We start from the raw sequence: 20566 nt of genomic DNA, 5'->3' as shown, positions 1-20566 counted from the left end.
AAAATTAGGCAAAATTAAGAGAATAAGAATTAAACAATTAAAACTGTATAACATTAAATAAAACATTATTTGCTGAGTTATTAATTTTTTATATCATACATGTGTTACAAACTGGATATGGTGATTGTAATAATTTCCATGGCACTGAGTCCTTGTCAGAAATATCTCTTTTGTTGCTGATTTATGAGAAAAATCATGTTTTTGCTTATGGTAATAGCCCAATTAAGTTAAAAATGTGAAAGCTACTTATTTGTAATTTTTATTGATATATATATTTTTTACATCATTGGCCATTTGTGTACAATGTTTGATTTCTCCTCTCAGGTACATGTAGTCCCTGTAAAATTCCCACCACTAAGTAACCCATTAGCCATCACCATAGACTCTTTGCTCTTCCCATCCCTCTTTTAATCTCTTTTCCTCTGGTGCTGAATATCTCCAATTTATAGCTGCCTGCTAGTTTTGTCTTTTTTTTTTTTTTTTTGAAAATTTTCTTAAAGCTAAGTTGCAAATTTAGGAAAATGAAATATAAATCAAGGATCTCATTATGAAGTCTTAAGAATGCCAACAACAGATAACAAAGTAAGATTTTTTCCAGTTAAACTATAAAGCATTTCAGAAATATTTCACTGGTCTTAATTTGTCTTCAAACTAAAGGACAAATATTATTTTACATAGAGATCATAATTTTAAAAGGTACTGATTTGGGGGTACCTAACAGATACTAGATGCTAATCTAAAAGCTTACATATTATCTTATCAAATGTTACAATAGTCCTGGGGAGTTAGATATTATTCGCTTTTATAAGATAAGAAAACCAATGCTATCACATCTCCCAAACCCAAAATTAGTGAGGTTAAACCACTGGCCAAATTTACACAGCTAGTAAGAGGAAGAATTAGGATTCAAACTCAAGATTCTGTAACTCTGAAGTCCCCAGTCATGTCTATTTGGATCTATAGCTATAGATTAAAGAAGCTGTTCAGAAGTAGTACTGGGCATTGTTCACCTGAATGACTCATAAATCTCTCAAACAAGATGATGAACATTTACAAACCAGGACTCAATATTTTTCCATCCCACACAAGTCTTTCTCACATATTCCCAACTCTGATTAATGGAAGGAGTTACTCTCTACCACGGGATAGTCATCCCAGGCATTTTCTTTTTTTATCTCCCACATGCAAAGTCACTAAATCCTGTTGCTTTCACCTGCTCAACATCACTCCTCCCTCTTTTTTTTTTTTTAAATATTTATTTATGCATACAGAACTGAGCCAGAGGTTGGGGGCTGGGTGAGAGGATTCACCAGAGACAGAGTGGGGAGCAGGACAGGCAGATTAATGAAATACACTGCTGAGGGGAGCAGCGGGTGGGTCAGGAGAGGTCTGCTTCTGGGCAGGGATCACCTCTGAGCCCATATAGAACTCGCACCAAAGTGGCCTGGGCCACCTTCGCAGTGGTGCTGTTTAACCTGCTGTACCACCAGGGAGGGCCATTATCTCTTAAATAGACTTTCAGTTACTTCCCTATCTCTATCCCTCATTGTTTGGCTAAGCTTTTTCAAAGAATGGCCTCTATTCCATGCTTCATAAGGACAGCATCTTAAGTACACTGGTGTACACTCAGCATCAATCACAAGGCTTGTCCATACTAGGTTTTCAGTAAAAACTTAACAAATGCGTGCAAATATATGGCTGCCATCCCTCTATTTCCTTACAAGTGCAATGAAAAATAACACCGATGAACTTGTGACAGGAAACTCTACTGCCTTCTTTAATAAATAAAACACATTTTATGAACCTGACTACAGAAGAAGAACGTCCGCATGATAATAAAGGCAACTGGTCCCAGAGTTCCAATTCTTGTCCTTAATAATTCACTTTCCCTTTGGAGATCTTTTTGAGGGTGCCCCCGCCTCACTAATCTCACTGGAAGATGCTGATAGTATGACTTATACCTTGATACTGCAAAGATTAATAATATCTAAATAAGCCTTTATCAGGGTTCAGTTATAATGAAAGAGAAGAAAACATAGACACAAAAGGGAAGTGGGTATCATGTCTTCAAAGTTTGGATTTTCTCTCTGGTTTTTTGGCCCCAGTCTATCCTAGCTCCTCATAGATCAAATGGTGAGCAGTACTTTAACACTTACCATCAAGGAAGTCATGTTGCCCTATTCCCTCTTTATAAAAATCAACCTAGCTAGGAAGAGAAACCCAGAAAGATCCAGTTAGATCCATTCCCACTTACTTAAATACTTTTATCTTAAGTTACAGTTTCCTGACACGCAATCTACCTTTTTGGTAAACTTTAAACAGGAAAATACCAATCTTTGAGAACAGATTGTCCTAAGCTGAGGAATATGATTTTAACCGACAGGGCACTGCAAGTCAATCAATTCTTGTTTCAATGTAGCACAGTAATCATGCAATATATGCAATACACACACAGACACAAACACACATATACACATGCAAATATTATATACAGAGCTGAAGCCAAAGTTTCTATATGGTAGGGACTATTAAATGTCAAGCCATGGCTTTCTAACCATGTTGATAGCACTCTGTATTGCAGACTAGTCATTCTGACTTGACATTTTTATTTTATTTTTACTTACATAATTTTTATATTTAATTATGGTAACGATTGTGGGCTTACAACAATGTATGCATTCACACCTCATCCGATGTATGTTATCATACTTATCCATCATCAAGGGACCCCTAGAGCGGAATCATAGTCCTACCTGAAAATTTTGAACCCTTGCATGCTCATGTCCTAGTTTTTTTCTTCCTTGTCTAGTTATTTTGAGACTACTATGGCTCCACCTTATCCTACATTCTCTCCATAGTGTAATGCTAATATGATGATTAAGAGTAAACTTTGGATTAATTATATTTTTTAGCAGCTATGTAAGAATAAAATAACATATGCAAGGTATTTAAAAGAATGCCTGGAACATAGTAAGCACTTAAGACATGGTAGCCAAAGAGCAAGGTAAAAGCAAATATTATGGTATGCTCATAAGTTTCCAGACATCTCTAGCTCAGACCACATTGCTGAGCTCTGAGGGTCGAACTATAAATCCAGATAAATAATGGGCCACAGTAGATGAGTGCAAAGTTAGTTTATTCAGACCAAATGGCTCCGAGACCAGCAACTAAACTACAACAGAATCTTTTAAACATATTAAAGAAAGAATGCTTTCATCAAAAATAAGAGTTGGTCAGAAATGGAAGAAAAGACAACTCTGAGAGGCAAAAATTGAAGGCAATGAAAATTCTATTGGGGTGGTTCTCACAGCTAATGCTATTAAATTACTGCATCCTATATTAATTTCTTTTGTCCTTATTCCAAGCCCCTAAGCTAGCTGCTAAGTTCTCATGTAATTTTCCTACAAAGAAAACTCCTTGATCAGAGAATCAGAATTACTACTTAGCAAATATCCCAAGTATATATACTGATAAATTAGTATCCTGGTAAATTCATAACCTGTGACTGTCAAACATATATACACAGATACACATACATATATCTCTCAAGTCATACAATCACTACTGCATGAGCAAGATTGTGTTTCAATGCCTACAAGACTTAGAATCAATGCTTTTTGTTTGTTTTTACAGTAAAGTCATCAATAAATTTAACAATGATGGTGTCTCGGAGACCAGCAGCATTTTCTTTGACTAGAGCATTATCCATTTAAAACACCAACTCCTCAACGCACACTTTTACTCCTCTATACAGTCTACTTTCTTAAACAGGATGAACTATGCAGGAACATGGTAAAAATAGCAGTATATTCTATTTCATGAGTGTGAGCACTACAATTCACTAGAAATAAAAGTTTTCTTTTAAAATTGATTTTCTAAAATGCTTTCATAATAAAAATCTCACTTACTATCCTGTGCTTTTTGAAAACCGGTTAATAAGTAGATCTTTGAAAATTCTGTGATATTACACTTTTCTTCCTTTCATTTATTCATTAGCTCCCTTATTCATTCAACAAATACTTATTGAATTCATACCATACGCCAGACACTGCACTCAGTCAGAGATGGAGATATCCTGTTGAGTAAAAATTGGCAGTCTCTACTCTTGTGTGTGTAAAGAACTAAAAGCAGACACAATAATTATCACACATAAAGTTATAAAACTACATCTGTCAGTTATTAGCAAGTTAAGGTACATGGCACAATAAAAGTATATTTTTAATGGGGGCATTTAATCAGATCTCTGAGAAAGTGATATTTAAGTTAAGATCTATAGGACAAGGAGACAAAGACTGAGATTAGAACAATCTGGTGCTTGTAAACCAGAGGTGCCTGTATCTACACTCCTCCTCCAGTTCTTCTCTACTCTCTCTTAAATAAAATGCCAATGTGATGACTGTATCCTTTACTCCATCTTCTTTCAAGATTCTCAGTGGCTTCACCCCCACAGTGCTAAATGCAAAGGTTAATTACCAGTCCTCATCTCAACTAATCTAAATCCTCCTCCTTTTTTAACCACTTTCTTCACTCAACTTCTAAAACATCTCACTGTGGATTTTCTTCTCAGTTCATTGCCCACTCTGTATAGTAACCTGTGCAGATAATGCCAAATCAACCCAAACTCAATGGAGGACTTCTTTGTATATTACCAACTATTCTCAGGCTTTAACTGCTATCAAAATACTACTGTGAAACCTACAATTATACCTACAGCCAGACCTTTCCCTTCATCTCCAGACTTATTTATCTAACTACCTAAACCACACCTCTACTTCAATGTCTTTAGAAACACCTCACACTGGCCAAACTAAACACCTGATCTCCCTCCATCTCGTGTACACTTTTGAAAATGGTCCCCAAACAATAATGGTAATTATTTCCTTCTAGTTGCTCTTGAGTTATCACTAATTCTTTTTCTTTCATGTCTCCAATCTGTCAGAAAAATTTGTTGGTTACAGTATCATATTTCTGGACTCTCGCCTCTTCCTATTACCTCCACTTTAATCACCTTGGACCAACTCACCACTCTCAATTCATCTGGATTACTTTAGCTTCCTAACTGGTGTCTCAGCTTTTACACCTATTCTTTATTGTCTATGCACAACTTTTAAAAAGTCAACATTTTTTAAAGTCAGATCATGCACTCATCTACTCAAAACCCTTCAATGACTTCTTATTTCAATCAAAAAGTCAAAGTCCTTTCCATCACCTACATGACCTCCTTCTTCTGTCACCTCACCTTATTCTCCTGTACGTGGTCACGCTGTTCTTTCTCAAATATAAGAATCTAGAGGACTTTGCTCTTGTCAGCAGTTTTTCCCTTCACATGAATGTTCTTCCTTAAGGGATATGCATGACTTATTGATCCTCCCACTCAGGTCCCCTTCATTAGGTCTTCTCCCAACACTTACAAATCAACCTTATTCCCCACAAACTGGCACTCCCTTATTCCTCTCCCCAGGTGGTTCTTACTTTTTTTCCACTGCATTTATCTTTACTATATACATACACATTTGTTGTGTAGGATATAAGCTCTATTAATAGGGACTTTTATATATTTTACTCATTGGTATATTTTCAATGTCCCATTATGTAGTAAGCATTCATCAGGTACTTGTTGAATGAATACATGAAAGAGAATGAGATTACAGAAAATGCTGTATGACTGAAATAGAGATAGGCAGAGTGATAGTCTAAATGAAGCTGAAGAAGTGGAAAACAATCAGCTGATACTAGGTTTTTATAGAGAAGTTTTGCTTTTATGAGCAGTGGGACATAAGATTGATTTATTTATGCATACAGAACTGGGGTATAGGCCAGAGGCGCAGGTGTGGTGAGAGGATTCACCAGAGACAGAGTCGGGGAGCAGAACAGGCAGGTCAGGAGAGGTCTGCTGCACCATATGGGTCACCTCCGGGGTGGGGACTGAACTCATGCTGATGTGGCTTTAGCTTCTTAGTGCTGTGATTTAACCTCTGCGCCACCAGGGAGGGCCCATCACTAAAATTTTTTTAAGAGAAAACATAACTGAACTTGCACTTTGAAAAGACCATTACGGGTGCTATATGGAGAACTAAAAGAGAAGAACCAGAATGATCAATATTGCAATGTCCCTGGCAAGAAAATATGATAGTTTGGAATAAGGCTGTGCATTTATAGATGAGGGGGAAGGATGGACTATTTGGGAGATAAGACTAGCAATACTTATTATGAAAGACATGAAGAAATCAAGTATAAGTCTTACCTTTCAGATTTTCACAAGAGTAAGTATAGTAGTGGCCTTAACCGAAATAGGGAATACTGGAAAAGAATCATATTTTAGGTGCTAAACATGCATTTGATTTTAGGCATGTTGAGTTTGAAATAGATTTAAGATATCTAAAAATAAATATTAAGGAGATAGGTTTATGAAAACTGAAAAGTGAAGTTGATGAGGCTGTGCATTTGAGAGCTGTCAGTGATGATGAAACCACAGTCATGGATAAGATCACATCAACTATGCAATTAAAAGGGGAGCTAGCTTTAAGAAATTACCCTATTCTTTGTGGGTTGAACATAGGAAGGTGAGCACAGACAGTAAATAAAAAAAGGGAATGGATTTTTCATTTCTGTTTTGAAATCATACTCATAGAAACTATTCTCATTTTTTATTCCGATTTAAACCAAAAGGAATAATGTAGCAAGGCTTGCCAAATTAGTCGGGTTCAGATGAATCTATACATCTGTTTTAGAAACTGTCTCTGAAGACCTTCAAAGTACATCAATAAGCCATCAATCACCCCTTCCTAATGTGTATATATTTATATATAATTTGACTTATTGCAGTTTCCTGAAAGTACCAGACTTGTCTCACCTCTAGGCTTGTTCTTTTGTTCTACACTTCCCCTCGATGTAAATTTCCCAGACAGGAGTAAGCGATTTTTCTAGCCATTTCAATGACATACTGTACTTTAATTGTATTAGTAACTGTTGGTTTCTCTAAGCATATATTTTTTTAGACTGTGGTATGTATATTCAATACTCAGGGCCTAACAAGGCTAGATTTTTAGAAACACATCCTTTCTGCAATGTGAAGAATTAAATCAAGTCCAATGACAGCCTTTCGAGCTTGACTTTTCACCTCGACTTAAAAAAAAAAAAAAGCGCTTTATAAAAGAATGCTTGAATGTTTTAAATATACCGAATCCTGGAGATTTGTACTGGTCTGTTTCATGGCTTTTCCGTAAGTCCCACAAAAACTCACGTCTTGGAATACTGGGGATTCTTGTCCACTTAGTCTCATACATCAATCTGACAGCTGGCTTTCAAAGCCCCGCTTGGGATTTGACCGTGCAAATAAAGAACATCCAAACGCAATGGCAAGGCAGAAGTGCAACTTGCACAGTAATTTCTAATCTATCATGCGCGACTCCACAGAACCTAGGAGCACCCATTTTCACATCATTCCTTTCGCCTGGGCTTAATCTGCTCCCTGTGATCTTGGAATCGCAACCATTCCCAATTTCTCCTCTCAAAGTGTCCTGAGGCTTACACACCCGAGTTAGTACTTCCCACACAAACTGCTGGGGCGAAAAAGCCCTTTAGAGAGCTTTCTTAAATGGCTTCGTCTCCAAAATTCTCAGAGAAAATGGAGGAAGAGAAAAACCCTGTAAAAGGAAAACTGCCCGCCAAGCCCACAGAGCTCACCAACTCCACGCTCTCAATCTCCGTCTCCGTTAACCGTTGGCTTCCACGCCGCCACAGGCAACCGCGCAGTGGCTCCTGGGGGTTGTAGTTCTTGTCGCAAGCAAAACGCGCCGGTCACGTCAAAACTACATCTCCTAGAAGTCAATGCGCGGAAGCCCCGCCTCCTGAAATCTGGGGTGTGGCGTAATCAAGAGTCCGCCACTATTTTAAGGTTAATCTTAAAACTTAGATTCAGTGTCTGTAGGAGTGCCTCTCGCCCCCTTTCCTTGTGATTGTCTTGACTGTGACAGTCTCCGTGTATTTCACATTCTCCCCGTTACTCTCTTCCCTCTTCCAGTTCAGAGACTCCAAAATTCGACACACGCAAAACAACCCCCGCGGTGCACTTCGGTGTCGCGTAAGGCGCATGCGCCCTGCTGCTCGTTACGCATGCGTAGCAACCGGCAGCGGCTGGCGGCAGTGCGCGGACTTGGGGTCTGGAGGTAGCCTGCGGAGGGCGGGGCTTTTCCAATGGCTTTGCCTCCGCGGGTCGCGTCTGCCGGGGCGGGGAAGAGGGCGCTGGGGCGGGGGCGGCTCCTCGTTTGTGCCGGGCGGAGAAAGGGGAGGGACTGGGGTGAGGACCCCATCTCCCCTTCCTGCTCCCGCCCTCTGGGCCGAGCCCCATCGATGGGGCTGGGCGAAGGGGCGGACTGTGCGCCTGGGGCTCTACGGCTCCTCCGGCTCCGCGGCCCAACCCTGCACTTGGAGATCGCGGGGCCGTGCTGTCCTCTCCGGCTTGGCTGGCGGTGGGCTAGGACGCAGAGATCGGGACCGAAGTCCTGTCTGTCCGGGGGACTGGAATCAGCCGGGCGGGAGACCCTTCCCAATCTACGCGACCGCCGAGGAAAACGGAAAACGCCCCCGGCCGGGGCGGCTGAGTGTCCAGCAGCCGCGGCCAGCAAGCGGGATCCTGCGCGCCCGCCCGGCCAGCGTCCAGCCGGCAGCTGAGACGCGGGGAGGAGCCGCGGAGGGCGGGGACTGGTGCCGGAGGAGGGGCGGGGTGGGAACGCTCCCGAGAACACGGTGGCTGCACAGACAAAAAACCCCCGAATGACTGGAGAGCGTTCAACTGTTACCAGCCTTTTGGGGCCGAGCACGGATTTGACAGCTCCACTGCGTGAGGACATTCACTGACCCCGAGAGTCTCAGGAGACCACTTCTCCGAGATCGCTTGTCAAGCAAAGCCAGCGCCGTGTAAGGTTTCAACTTTCCAACTTTTTTTTTTTTTCAGTCTCTGACCAGAAGACTGTCCCTTCATATCTTTTGTAGCTTGTAGATTGCTTGAAAGCCATCAATAGAAAAGACATACCTGGTTGCAAATGTCGCACGGACGTGTGTTTTCATGACTGTTCTATTCTTCTGGTTTTATTTTTACATTTCTCGTCTTAAAAAATACAAAGTGCTTTTGGGGACATGTTGAAAGGTAACTGAAGACCGCAAGGAAAAGCTCCAGTTGTCATGGCTGAAGGAGAGAATGAAGTGAGATGGGATGGACTGTGCAGTAGAGATTCAACTACTAGAGAGACAGCACTGGAAAACATTAGGCAAATCATTTTGAGAAAAACTGAGTATCTTCGTTCGTTGAAAGAGACACCTGGTCGTCCATCAGACGGGCTTTCAAATGTTGTTCCTTTGGATGGGTTGAATAAGCTTCTTGCTCACCTGCTCATGCTTTCTAAGAGGTGTCCCTTTAAAGATGTAAGAGAGAAAAGTGAGTTTATTCTGAAGAGTGTCCAGGTAAGGAAGAATATTTAAGTACAACCCTCTACCACAGTGAAATTTTACTCAAAGTTATTTGCTTTGTGTTTGCTTCCAATAAGTTTTTATGATATAAACTCATGAATTCATTCTGCATCCTAAATTTAATGTGTTGTGCAAAATACCGAAATTAGGACCCAAACTGACAAGATGAACTAAAGTAGAAACAATTTGCAAACATAAACAAGTCTTTTTTTGTCTAGAGAGTTGTAGGCAGAAACTGCATTCCTTTTGGAAAACGTGAAAGTTAGATATAATTGCAAGTAAACATTTTCATTTCCTTATATTCATTTTTACATGTTGGGAAGGGTAGCCAGTATGTTTTTCACATTGTTTCTAACAGTGTTCTGTGGAAAGTTTCAAATTTCAAAGCCTCTAAAATGATAAAAGGGTATTAAACGTTTCCTAGCTTGTTCAAAATAATTAGTGAAACGCTTTTCTCTTGTTCTTAAAACAAACCAGGGTGTCTTCTCTAAAATGTAGCTTTTCTTCAAAAATAATTACATAGAGAAATGAAAGCTTGTGTTAAAAAGGAACTGACATCTTCATATTCAAAACTTGGATCCAGGTGGAGTATATGGTAAAAAGACTTTCATGGTAAATTGCTCAATCAGCTTTTGCTGTGTTTGCCTAAGTTGTTTGTTTCTTTTTCACATATATGCCTACTTAAGCTGTGAGTAAAATAGATTAAAAGTACAGCTTTTCACCTGTTTTGTACATAATCAGCTTATCCTATTTTGTTAGAAGTGGCTTTTTTTTTTGAAAGGTGAATTTTGTATATTAAGAACAGTCAGTAAATATTCTTTACATTTTTTATAATTATTCCACATGTATTGTTCAAGGTCATATTGTGAGAAGTTTTACGATTTATAATTTACTTGGGTATATATATGAGCTAAGATGGATAGTTTTTCTATTCTGGTTTGAATTTAATATAAAGCAATAATCTTGTCCATAAAATGAAGACTGCTCAAGCTTTTAGGATGTTTCTCAAAAAACATATTGGAACATTTGGAAACAATTGTTATAATTCCTTTATTTTGAGTTACTAGAGAAATTAATATTCTTAGATACCTTAGGTTTACCCTTTTAAATATCAGAAATTATTTCTCTTTTAGGCTTGTGACTATAATAACTTTCCCCCCCACAATAGGGTCATCATTGTGCACCTCAATTACTGTCATAAAGCAGAGGGTGGAGTATATATAGGACTGACCCATGAATTTTTTTTTTTAATTTTGTATTGTTTTCATCGTCTTTTGTCCCTTTTCTTTGTTAGTATCCTCCACTTTCTCTTTTCTAAACTTATCATTTTGCTGCTTATTTATATTAAAATAGGAACCAGATAACGGATTTTATTAAGAGTTATATTGAAAACAGAAGTAATTAGACTCTGGGGAGTAAAGGGTCAAGACTGTGATATAATGGTAAGTAAATGGCTCCTGAAGTCAGACAAGCCTGGCCTCAAATTCTATTCTTTCATTCAAGTATTTCTTAACCTTGGACAAGTTACTTGACCTCTTTTATCTTGGATTTCCACATCCATAAAATGAGAATAATATCTCTGAGACATTGAGAGAATTACGTGAAATATATACTCTAGTATGTAGTGGACACTTTGCCCTTTCATAAGTGAAATACATGGACATTGTAATCTATATTTCAATCCTCATTCATCCTCTTTACTGTGAAAATCTCCCATAGGCTTATGGTCTTTTTCATCTCTGCATCTATTGCACTTTATTCCTGCCACTTTACTTTAAGTAAAGTGCTGCTATAATCATATGTTTATGTGTCTGTCAACCCCAGGAGGGCTACAAGTTCTCAAGAGTATTGGCTGGGGCATGGAAGCTACTAAATACATATCCAGTGGATGAACAAATTTATATGTAACTTCTTTTTGTTCCTTATCAGCCTGATTAAATGAAGCCAATAGATTAGGAAGTTTCTATCCTCACATTCATTTGTGCCTGCATTCAATAAATGTTCATTGAGCCACTGATGATTGACATTCTAAGAACTGAGAATAGTCCTTACACTCTACTGAAGGGAATAGACGACTAAGAAATAAACAAGCAAGTAGATAACTGTAATTTATCTATTAAGGTAAGACTTCCCAGAAGAAATGGTTTTTAAGGAGAGGTAAATGAATAGGCAAAATGAGATTTGTAAGGGGGATATTCCAGATACAGGGAACCTTAAAAGGGTGAAGGCCTCATGGCAAGAGAGAATAGATAAATTCTAGGAACTGAAACAGTGTAGTTGGAGTGTACCCTTTAAGTGAGTGTGAAAACTTAAGAGCACATTCTCTGAATTTAAACAGACCTGACTACAATATTAGCTTGGATAAATTGCATATTGTCTTAGTTTTCTCATCTGCAAAATGAGGAGGATATTAATAGTTCCCACTTAAGAGGTTACAAAACAAAATAATGCTTGCAAAGCATAGCACATAATAAATACTCTGTAATCATAAGAGTTTTTACTGTTTTTAGTAATGTCAGATAACAGAATCTTATAAGCCAAAAATTGTAGATTTTGTTCAAATAACAATAGGAAGCTAGTAAGGGTTTTTTTTTTTAATGGTGAAAAATAATTGTGTTTAGAATTAGCCAGTAAGACTCAGTTTAGGTGATCCCAGTTTTATTGGCAACATCCAGAGCATCACCGTCAGTAGCCATTTGAACATAGGCCTTCTCTCCATCAGGTCTGGTCAGGGTGTTGACCTTGATCACCACAATGTCATAGGGTTTCGTCACAGTCTGTTTGGTTTGGTTCTTGTTGGCCTTGACATCCACAATGAACACAGTGTTTTTGTTGCTTGTTTTCTTCATGACTGACTCAGTGGTCCAGGGAAAACTTAATGATGGCAGAGTGGTCAAGCTTGTTTCTCCTCGGGGCGCTCATCTGAGGGCATTTGGGTTACCTTTAGAGTCACGATGTCTTGGGCCCCTGAACAGTGGCTGAAGTTCAGATCTTTTTCTTGTGGCTGTGAATGCCATTCAGTACTGCATTCTTGGCCTTCAAGTTTTTGCTTTGGCTTAAGCATTAGGAGGGGTGGGGACTTCCTTCTTTACTTTGGGCATCTTCTTTATGAAAAGCACAAAGGGCCTTGAGCAAGATGGTGAAATGTTCTGTGATATAATAGAGGGATAACTTTGGAATCAATGTGGAGGATGAGTTTTAGACATGAGGAGTAGATGCACGGTATCAGGAGGCTGTTCCACTGACTCAAACCAAAAAATAATGGTGGAGTAGAATATAGTGGGAAAAGCGGGGAAAGGTGAATGGATTTTGGAGCTATATAGCAGTTAGAAAGCAAAGGATATAGTATTTGATTTGCATATAACTGAAGAAAGTATCAAAATCAAGGCTGATTACTTTTTTGGCTTGAATTACCTGGTAAATCATTTCCTGAGACAGAAGAGTGTCAGAGGGCTCTTTAAGGGGGGAATGAGATTAAATCATCTAGTGTGCATTTATTAGAAATAACTACTGAAGGAATTTCTGCTTCTGCAACCACTGTTTTCACTTTGCCATTGTTACCCCTCACTTCTCCAGACTTAACTTATCCTCCATATTTATAGCCATCCTTTACATAACTGCAGAGCCCTTTATCTACAATAAATATCGGACAGTGTAACTCTCTTGCTTAAAATTCTTTAGAATTGGTAGAATCTAAACTTCTTAGAAATGTAACTTAATACCCAACATCGTCTGGCTTCAAATTACCACTCCTGTCTCCTCATATTCTAGCAACAGACTCACATGAAAATCAAATAATTCAGATGTAGTGCTCTGAAAGTGCTTTCTGTTATTCATTAGTAAAGCCCCAAAAGCTGAACTGTATTTGCAATTCCTGCAGCTGTTTCTGAAGGCCCTTAATTGCTAAAGGTCAACCCAGAGGATTCTCCTCATCAGCGAGTGATGGTAAGGCAGAGGTGAAATGGATTCCACTCAAAATGGCTAAACCTGTGGAGGAAAAAAATGACAGTGTCGGAAACAGCATTTTCTGGATTCCTATTCTAAATCTATTGCTGTCAGTTCAACATACTTAAACCTGCTTAACAGATTATTTGAAAACTATTCTATGTCAAGGCATTATGCTCTGGAAGATCAGTAAGATTGGGTCCTTGCTTTTGAAGGTCTTCTATTCTCACAGGAGGCTAATTTGGACTTTTTTTTTGGTGGTGGGGGGGGTGGGTTACATTTGACTCCCTTTAGCAAGAGAACAGAAATGTTAACACTGGTCCAATATATTAAAACAGTCTTTGAGTAAACTATAGTCTTTGTGCTGTTTATGATTAATATTGTGTGTGTCTACACATCAAAAGATGATGAGTATCCAGAATAGCCAAATACTTTTCCAGGAATGGTCATTTTGATCATTTTCGTCTGTACTGTGGAAGAGGAGAACTTAAATTTTTATAAGCTTGCCAGCATATTGTCTGAAAGTAATTTGACTTAAAATAGAATATAGACTAATATAGACTAAGTAACAAAGTATATCTCTGTTAAAGAATGGAGGAAACTTTCATTTAGTGAAGTGATTGTTACCCTCCCAGGGAGAAATGAAACCTGGACTGTTGATTATGGGGCACATTTACAGTGGTTAGAGTTGTAGTTGGAATATCCAGTTAGATCTAATTGAATAACGTAAAAATTTGCACATTTAATAATAAGAGGTTTATTATTTGTATAGTAATTCTGGAGGCTGGCAGTCTTGAAGCTTCGGTGTTTCATCAGCTGAACTATGTTACCTTTTTTGCTTTCCATGTTTTTTGTCTTTTTTTCCCCCCTGCATAACAAGTGCTGTTTCCCCTGTGGCTGCAATATTGCTACAGCAGTTCCAGGCACCATGTGTAGTTATGACTGCCTGACATCTTAGAAGAGTTTCTTCCCATATGTCCATCAGGGAAGAAAAGCTTTTCCCAGAAGCCCTCCAGCAAACTTCCTTAGTTTCTATTGACCAGGTTGGGTCACATGTCTTTTCCTCAGCCAGTCATTGGCAAGGAAGTTGGGAATTTCTATTTTTGGTTTTGACTAATAGGCACTTAGCCTCTAAGAGCCAGGAGGTCCCTATCACTTGAATAAAGAATTTCTGTTGATGAGCAAGAAGGGGATGGAAGACAGTCAATTCTAGTCTAAGACTGCCATTAAAACTGCTCTGATAATCTAACTAGATAATGTATTGCTGTGATCTAGTTATGATTTAGATTCTATTTGACTAGAGACACAGTTAATTTGTAATGATACTTTAAAATGTAACATAACAGATTAGAGATGTTCAAGAAGCAGATTTGGCCTTGTTTTAAATGACTGCTTTGCTTTGATTTCTTTTTTATTGCCATGTCTAGTCAAAGCCAAAAGTTTAAAATAGTTCATCTAAAAATTTATTGCTGACTCTTAGAAACCATGGCAAATATGGGAGTTCTCTTTCGATTTATGTGTTATGCTTCTCTCTTCTGTATCCACTATTTTCTGGCCTCTTATTTTGTTGAGAACTCAGGCCCTTTTCCTCAGAAAGCCTCCTGGCTTATTTCTCCACTCAGTGCTTCTCATTCCTATCTGACTGCTTCCTTGCTTTTGAGCTCAGAGGAGGATATTGTTTACTTTTCAGGCTGTTGAGGCTTCTTTGGAGAGAGAATGGGAAGAAATTGAATGCAAGTCTTTTAACTATTTTTTTCTAAATGGTTTGAAGACAAAGTAAACAGCCTTATCTTTTTTCTACCTCCTGACTTACAGGATGAATCATATCTGCACTATCTCCCCTCAGTGTCCTCTTCCTTTGTGCTAACTTTTCAGAAAAATTGAAACTGACAAGAGTGTTCTTCATTTTTAATTTTCATATTTCAAATATTTTATTCTTGGTACAATGCCTCAAGTGATCTCAAGCATGACAAAATCAGAATGATATTAAAATATTTTTCTAACAGTTATTTGTTTACAAATGGGAGGTACTGTTTTGTGGGAAAATGGTCTGTTAAATGTTTATTTGATTTCAACTTAAAGTCACAGATATCATGGAGACTTTCAGAAACAGTAATTTAATTAGAATTATTTTTTCCTCTTCAACATTTTGTACAGTTAAGGTGCTATACAGATCACTCTTGAAGCTCAAAGAATTAGAAAATAGTGTGCTGTATTCTTTGTTTTAGGAGTTCTTACTCTTGTGGTAAGCCACTAGAGACTTACAGATCTTTTAACCATTTGAATAGATAATAAATTATATATATTATGTTATATCATATTATAACATATTATAATTCAAACAGCCAACTTAAGGATTTGTTGAAACTTTGACCAGACAGAAAGTAGCCATACAATCCTGGGTATGATAAAGGTACTGATCACTGAAAGCTTTAATCAACAGGTCACTATTTAGTGTTAGACCTTAATTATAAAAAATTTTCATACTTAAACAATGATTATGTGGTAGTACATTAGCATGAATTGGGGGGGATCATAGATATTGGTAGATCCTTTTTTTGTGGAAGGATAGGGGAAATGTTAGGGTACAGGATGGCAGTGCTAAAAAGAAGTAGAAGAGTGAAAGTTCTGCTGGAAGTACATCAACATTGAGCAAGCGTTGCCACCAGTTTTAATCTCTTCTTTGTCAGTTTCTCCTATCAGTCTGTTTTTTTCACCCTGGTAAAATATCTCTTGATGTTTTAAAATGAAAGTCAATGGAAAATAGAATTTATTTTGACCCAGCTTTTCTAGATTATGTTAATTACAGTAAATGTGAACCACCTTAATTGACCTTGATGAAATCGCATAGTATTTTAATTATGCTGATGTAGTATACTCAGGGGTATCAGAAAGAGAGGATTCTTCAGATATTTGATGATGCTGTTGCTATGGGCATAGGCAAACCAGACCTTTAGGTATGACAACCTCTGCAAGGCTTATCACACTATGGGAACATTATTTCATGCTTTTTTTTTTGCCCCCTGAATTGGTTAACAGCCAATTAAACTAATATCCATAAAGATACATTTATCCTTAATGTTGGAGTATAGGGGAAAATAAAAAGAGTATTTTAAAAGATACTTACATAATTTTATTTTTTTTTTCTGGAAATACTTAAGTATTTGCAGGATAAAAATTAGGACCATTTACTGGATTTCCCAATGTGGTTGTGGCTTTTTTATTGTTAAAAGTCTTTGTATGGTGGGCCCTCCCTGGTGGAACAGCAGGTTAAAACACAGCACTGAGAAGCTAAAGCCACTTCCACATGAGTTCGATTCCCGCCTGCCCTGGAGGTGACCACATGGAGTGGCAGACCTCTCCTGACCCACCCACTGCTCCCCTCAGCAGTGTACTTGGTTGGTCTGCCTGCTCTGCTCCCCACTCTGTCTGTGGTGAAGCCTCTCGCTGCCCCTGAGCCTCTGGCCTGTACCCCAGTTCTGTATGCACAAATAAATATTTTTAAAAAAAGTCTTTGTATGGCTAGTAGACTATCACAGTTTATAACATACTTTAACTTATTATGTTAAATTTGGTAACACAATTCTCTCATGTTCTAATCTCTTTTATATAACTGCTTACAGAAAAATCTGATTAGATTGCAGTAAAAATGAAATTACTTTAGAAAAATAAAATATTTTCATATTTTCTTTAAATCTTATCATATAGTTAATTTAACAGGGAAGAGATCTATTTAGAATTATAAATTATAGCATATTGTAAAATTACCCTAAAACAACTTTCTAACATTTTAAATCATATTTTTAAGGGAGATACAATAATAGTGAGGTTTATGTTATATTATCCAGATCAACTTTTATGTACATATAGTAAATACATGTATTCACTAAATGAATATATATTTATTTATTTAGTGTTTATTTAATGTTTTAACTTTAAAATTGTTTGAATTAACAAGCTAATATAAAAAATCATGGCTAGGGTAGGTTGCCAATTCTATGTATAATGTTCAGTAAAGTATAATTAGAATCTTTGTTTATCCCACTAAAAGTGAGCATTTACTGTTTTGATAGCTCAATTTTTGACAAGTATTGCGTATCATCTTTAAATTTTACATGATTTCATTTTCTAGCAAGTTGGCAGGTGTTAGCTGTCTATAATTATAACTGAGTAAATTTTCAAATCTATTCATAGCCTAAACACGGCGAGAAATTCTTCCCATCACGTGATAAACACCAAGCCTTGCAAAACATTGGTAGAGTGATATGTGTGCTACTGAAAGTTCAGTTGTTCAGAATCAGAAGTAAAAAAAAAGATTTAAAATGACAAGAAAACAGGTTTTCTCACAAAATAAGATTTCTTAAAGATGTTTATACCCTCTATATTAAGATATCATGTGTCTACTTGTCACCTAATCAATAATTGGCAGATTTGAATTATAAAATGTATTTGAGTTTTGTTGATGACAGAAGTTCTACAGAAATATAAGTCACTGAGACTTTAGACAGTATAGACTACCACTGAACCTAGTGATTAGTTTCTTCTCATTTCACTCTGTAGGTGTTTATTGTGTATATACTATGTGCCAAATATTGTGTTCAACTCTCTTTTGACATGTCAAGGTTTAAGTTTCATTTAACTAATGACTTTACTTTAAAAGCAAATAATAAGTTCATATTTTCTTTTTCTTGATTTTATTTTCTAGTCATCTCTTCTAAATAACTACTCTCATGTTGCCTAGAAGTATTAGTTCAGAATGGTTTAAAGATCTTTTTGGATTTTAAGAGCCATATGCTCTTGAAAAAAATTCACCTGTTTCCTTATCTTTGAGTTGACATAATATTTTAAATCTAACTTGTATGCGATTATCAAAATTAAAGGTGATAGTAGTGGGAAAGAATTTTGTAAGTTTCAGTATACTATGCAAATTTAATTATGAGCAAACTCTTCGAGCCTCTGTTTATGTATCTGTAAGGTAAGTGTAAAAATAACAATACCAGTCTCACATGGGAGTTTTGAAAATTAAGTGAGCATGTAAAACATATAGAAGAGGACCTGCTTTATTATAAGTGTTCATTTAATACTGATTATGATGATGACAGGAGGAAGAAGAATAACAACTTGATCTAGGTCTTTTAGATAATGAGGCAAGCCTCAGCTGAGCATTACTTTTAGGATATTCAACATTTTCCTTCTCATTGACTTTCTTATTTCCCATAGTTTGTAGCCACATGTATTAATACCACTACCATGACATGTGTACATTATTTTTTTATACACATTAGTAGATTAATGCTGATGTTTGTGATATAGTAGACTGTTTCCAACAGGCTTCTTACTCTTGGTAAGTGTTGGGCTTGCTCAGAGTTTTGCCTCAAAAGGTGATGGGAGATCTGTAGCGCTTGTCCCCTCCTTGGAGTCCAACCCTTTGTTGTGTCAGCATTTCACCAGCAAGGAGGGGTTCAGGCAGGCAACTGTATGTGTCATTAAGGTGGCCAGATGTGCGTGGCCCATATGCAAAGCCTGTGTTTCAGTGCTGGAACAGCCTTATACAATAATGGTCAAGACCATGGGCTTTGGAGACTTAAGTTTGGAGACTGTGGGTTTAAGTCCTATTATGACAAGCCCTGGAACAGTGGGCAAGGTATACAACCTCTGTTGGCCTCAGTTTCCTAACAAGGTTGTGAGGATTAAATGAGGTATACCTAATATGTGCAGTGAATATTAACTCTTAGTATTCTTTTATGCCCCTCCAGAGGGGTGAGGGAAAGGAGAGCCTTCTGGCATGATACGCCCTTTAGAGTCCCTCAAGTTTCTGGGCAACTGGGAAAGTTTTCGCCTACTTTCCAGATTCCCTGGAACCAAGTTAAGGATTTTATTGTTTTAGCTTTCTGGGAACTGAATTCTTCCTTCTCCTCTTACCATGTTTAGTCTATTATTCCTCTTGTGAACATTTGACTTTCAAATACGTCTTCTTGGGTCCCTCAGATAGGAAAGCAAGTGATGGTTTGTATGCCAACTGAATCCTCTGCCTCTGGTCAATTCATTTCTAGTACTTCACAGGCAAGTTATATACTACAGAGACTGACTGCCTTGAAAGTATACTGAGGAGATTAGAGCTGCACTATCAGTGATCCTACTCTGCTCTGCCTCACACATTAAGCAGAAAGACTCTCAGTCCTTTCACTCTTCTCAGACAGCTTGATATGATTAAGAACAAAGTAACTAAGCAGAGATCATGATAAGATACCCCTGAAAAAATAATGAAACTTGAAGAGATTTTGTACCATGTTTGACTTCTTGAATTTGCTTGACTGCATGTGGCAGCTGTCTTTTGGGTCTCAAGCTCCCATGTGTACCACCTTGTAATCTATGGCTTGGAATAAGGGGGTCTGGGGAGAAGACTCTCCTATCAACTTTAAAACTTACCACAGCTTTGGAACCAAGTTATCTTAAGTCATCTTCAGCAGCCTGTTAATTTCTAGTTCTGTAGAATATATATTTTTACATGTAATAAATATGCATTCTGTATGCATAGCTTAGTTTTGAGCCTTTTTCAAGTAATTGTTCAATATTTACAACACTGTGATTACAGGTATTATTATCCCCATTTCATGCATAGGAAAAATCAAGGTTTAGGTTGGTTGATTAACCTGTCAAAGGTATCATAGCTAGTAAACTAGTAAGAGGAGGAGCCAGGTTTCAAACCCAGGCCATGAGACTCCAGGGTCCAGGATTCTCACCTTCATGTGACACAGTCTGAATAAAAATTTAATATAAGGTTCATAACAGTAAAAATATATTACTTCTTTTCCAAATTATTTTTCCTTCAGGATGAAATTTAAAACTTTTATGTTTCTAGGGGGAAACTACATTCTCAGATGTTATTAAGTTACATATCAAATTCTTATATAAATCCTGACCCATCTTGAAATTGCATTTGAACCCTGCTGAATCTTCACATTTCACTGTGGCATGTAATTTTCATTATGTTGTCATTATAAATTTCAGCTGATTGCAAGGAGGTTCTGAACTGTGATCCTGGAATATGGGGTAGAAAAAGCTTATCTGTATATTAAGAGGTTCTCAAGTAATTTCTTTAGTGAACAGTCTAAAAGAAAATTTGGTATATTTCCATGAGTAATAGACTCAA

General features: G+C 37.5%; 2 protein-coding genes across 2 annotated transcripts in view; one reads left to right on the top strand and one right to left on the bottom strand.

The window, feature by feature from the left end:
• The window catches only part of CEP57L1 (centrosomal protein 57kDa-like 1), a 43831-nt gene extending 36080 nt beyond the window's left edge, over positions 1 to 7751 (bottom strand). Inside the window, exon 1 of the mRNA XM_012720341.1 lies at positions 7687 to 7751. The gene's annotated coding sequence lies outside the window, so the exon portion shown is untranslated. The remainder of the gene's footprint in view (positions 1 to 7686) is intronic.
• Positions 7752 to 9015: 1264 nt separating this feature from the next.
• The window catches only part of SESN1 (sestrin 1), an 85010-nt gene continuing 73459 nt past the window's right edge, over positions 9016 to 20566 (top strand). The window contains exon 1 of the mRNA XM_012722850.1: positions 9016 to 9462. Coding sequence (XP_012578304.1) covers positions 9184 to 9462 — 279 coding nt within the window. The 5' untranslated portion in view covers positions 9016 to 9183. The remainder of the gene's footprint in view (positions 9463 to 20566) is intronic.

The sequence above is a fragment of the Condylura cristata genome, unplaced genomic scaffold (assembly GCF_000260355.1).
Source record: "Condylura cristata isolate star-nosed mole 26May11 unplaced genomic scaffold, ConCri1.0 scaffold00001, whole genome shotgun sequence".
In the NCBI taxonomy this organism is placed as follows: Eukaryota; Metazoa; Chordata; class Mammalia; order Eulipotyphla; family Talpidae; genus Condylura; species Condylura cristata.
Note: the sequence above shows the minus strand (reverse complement) of the source record. Positions and strands in the feature narration are given on the sequence as shown.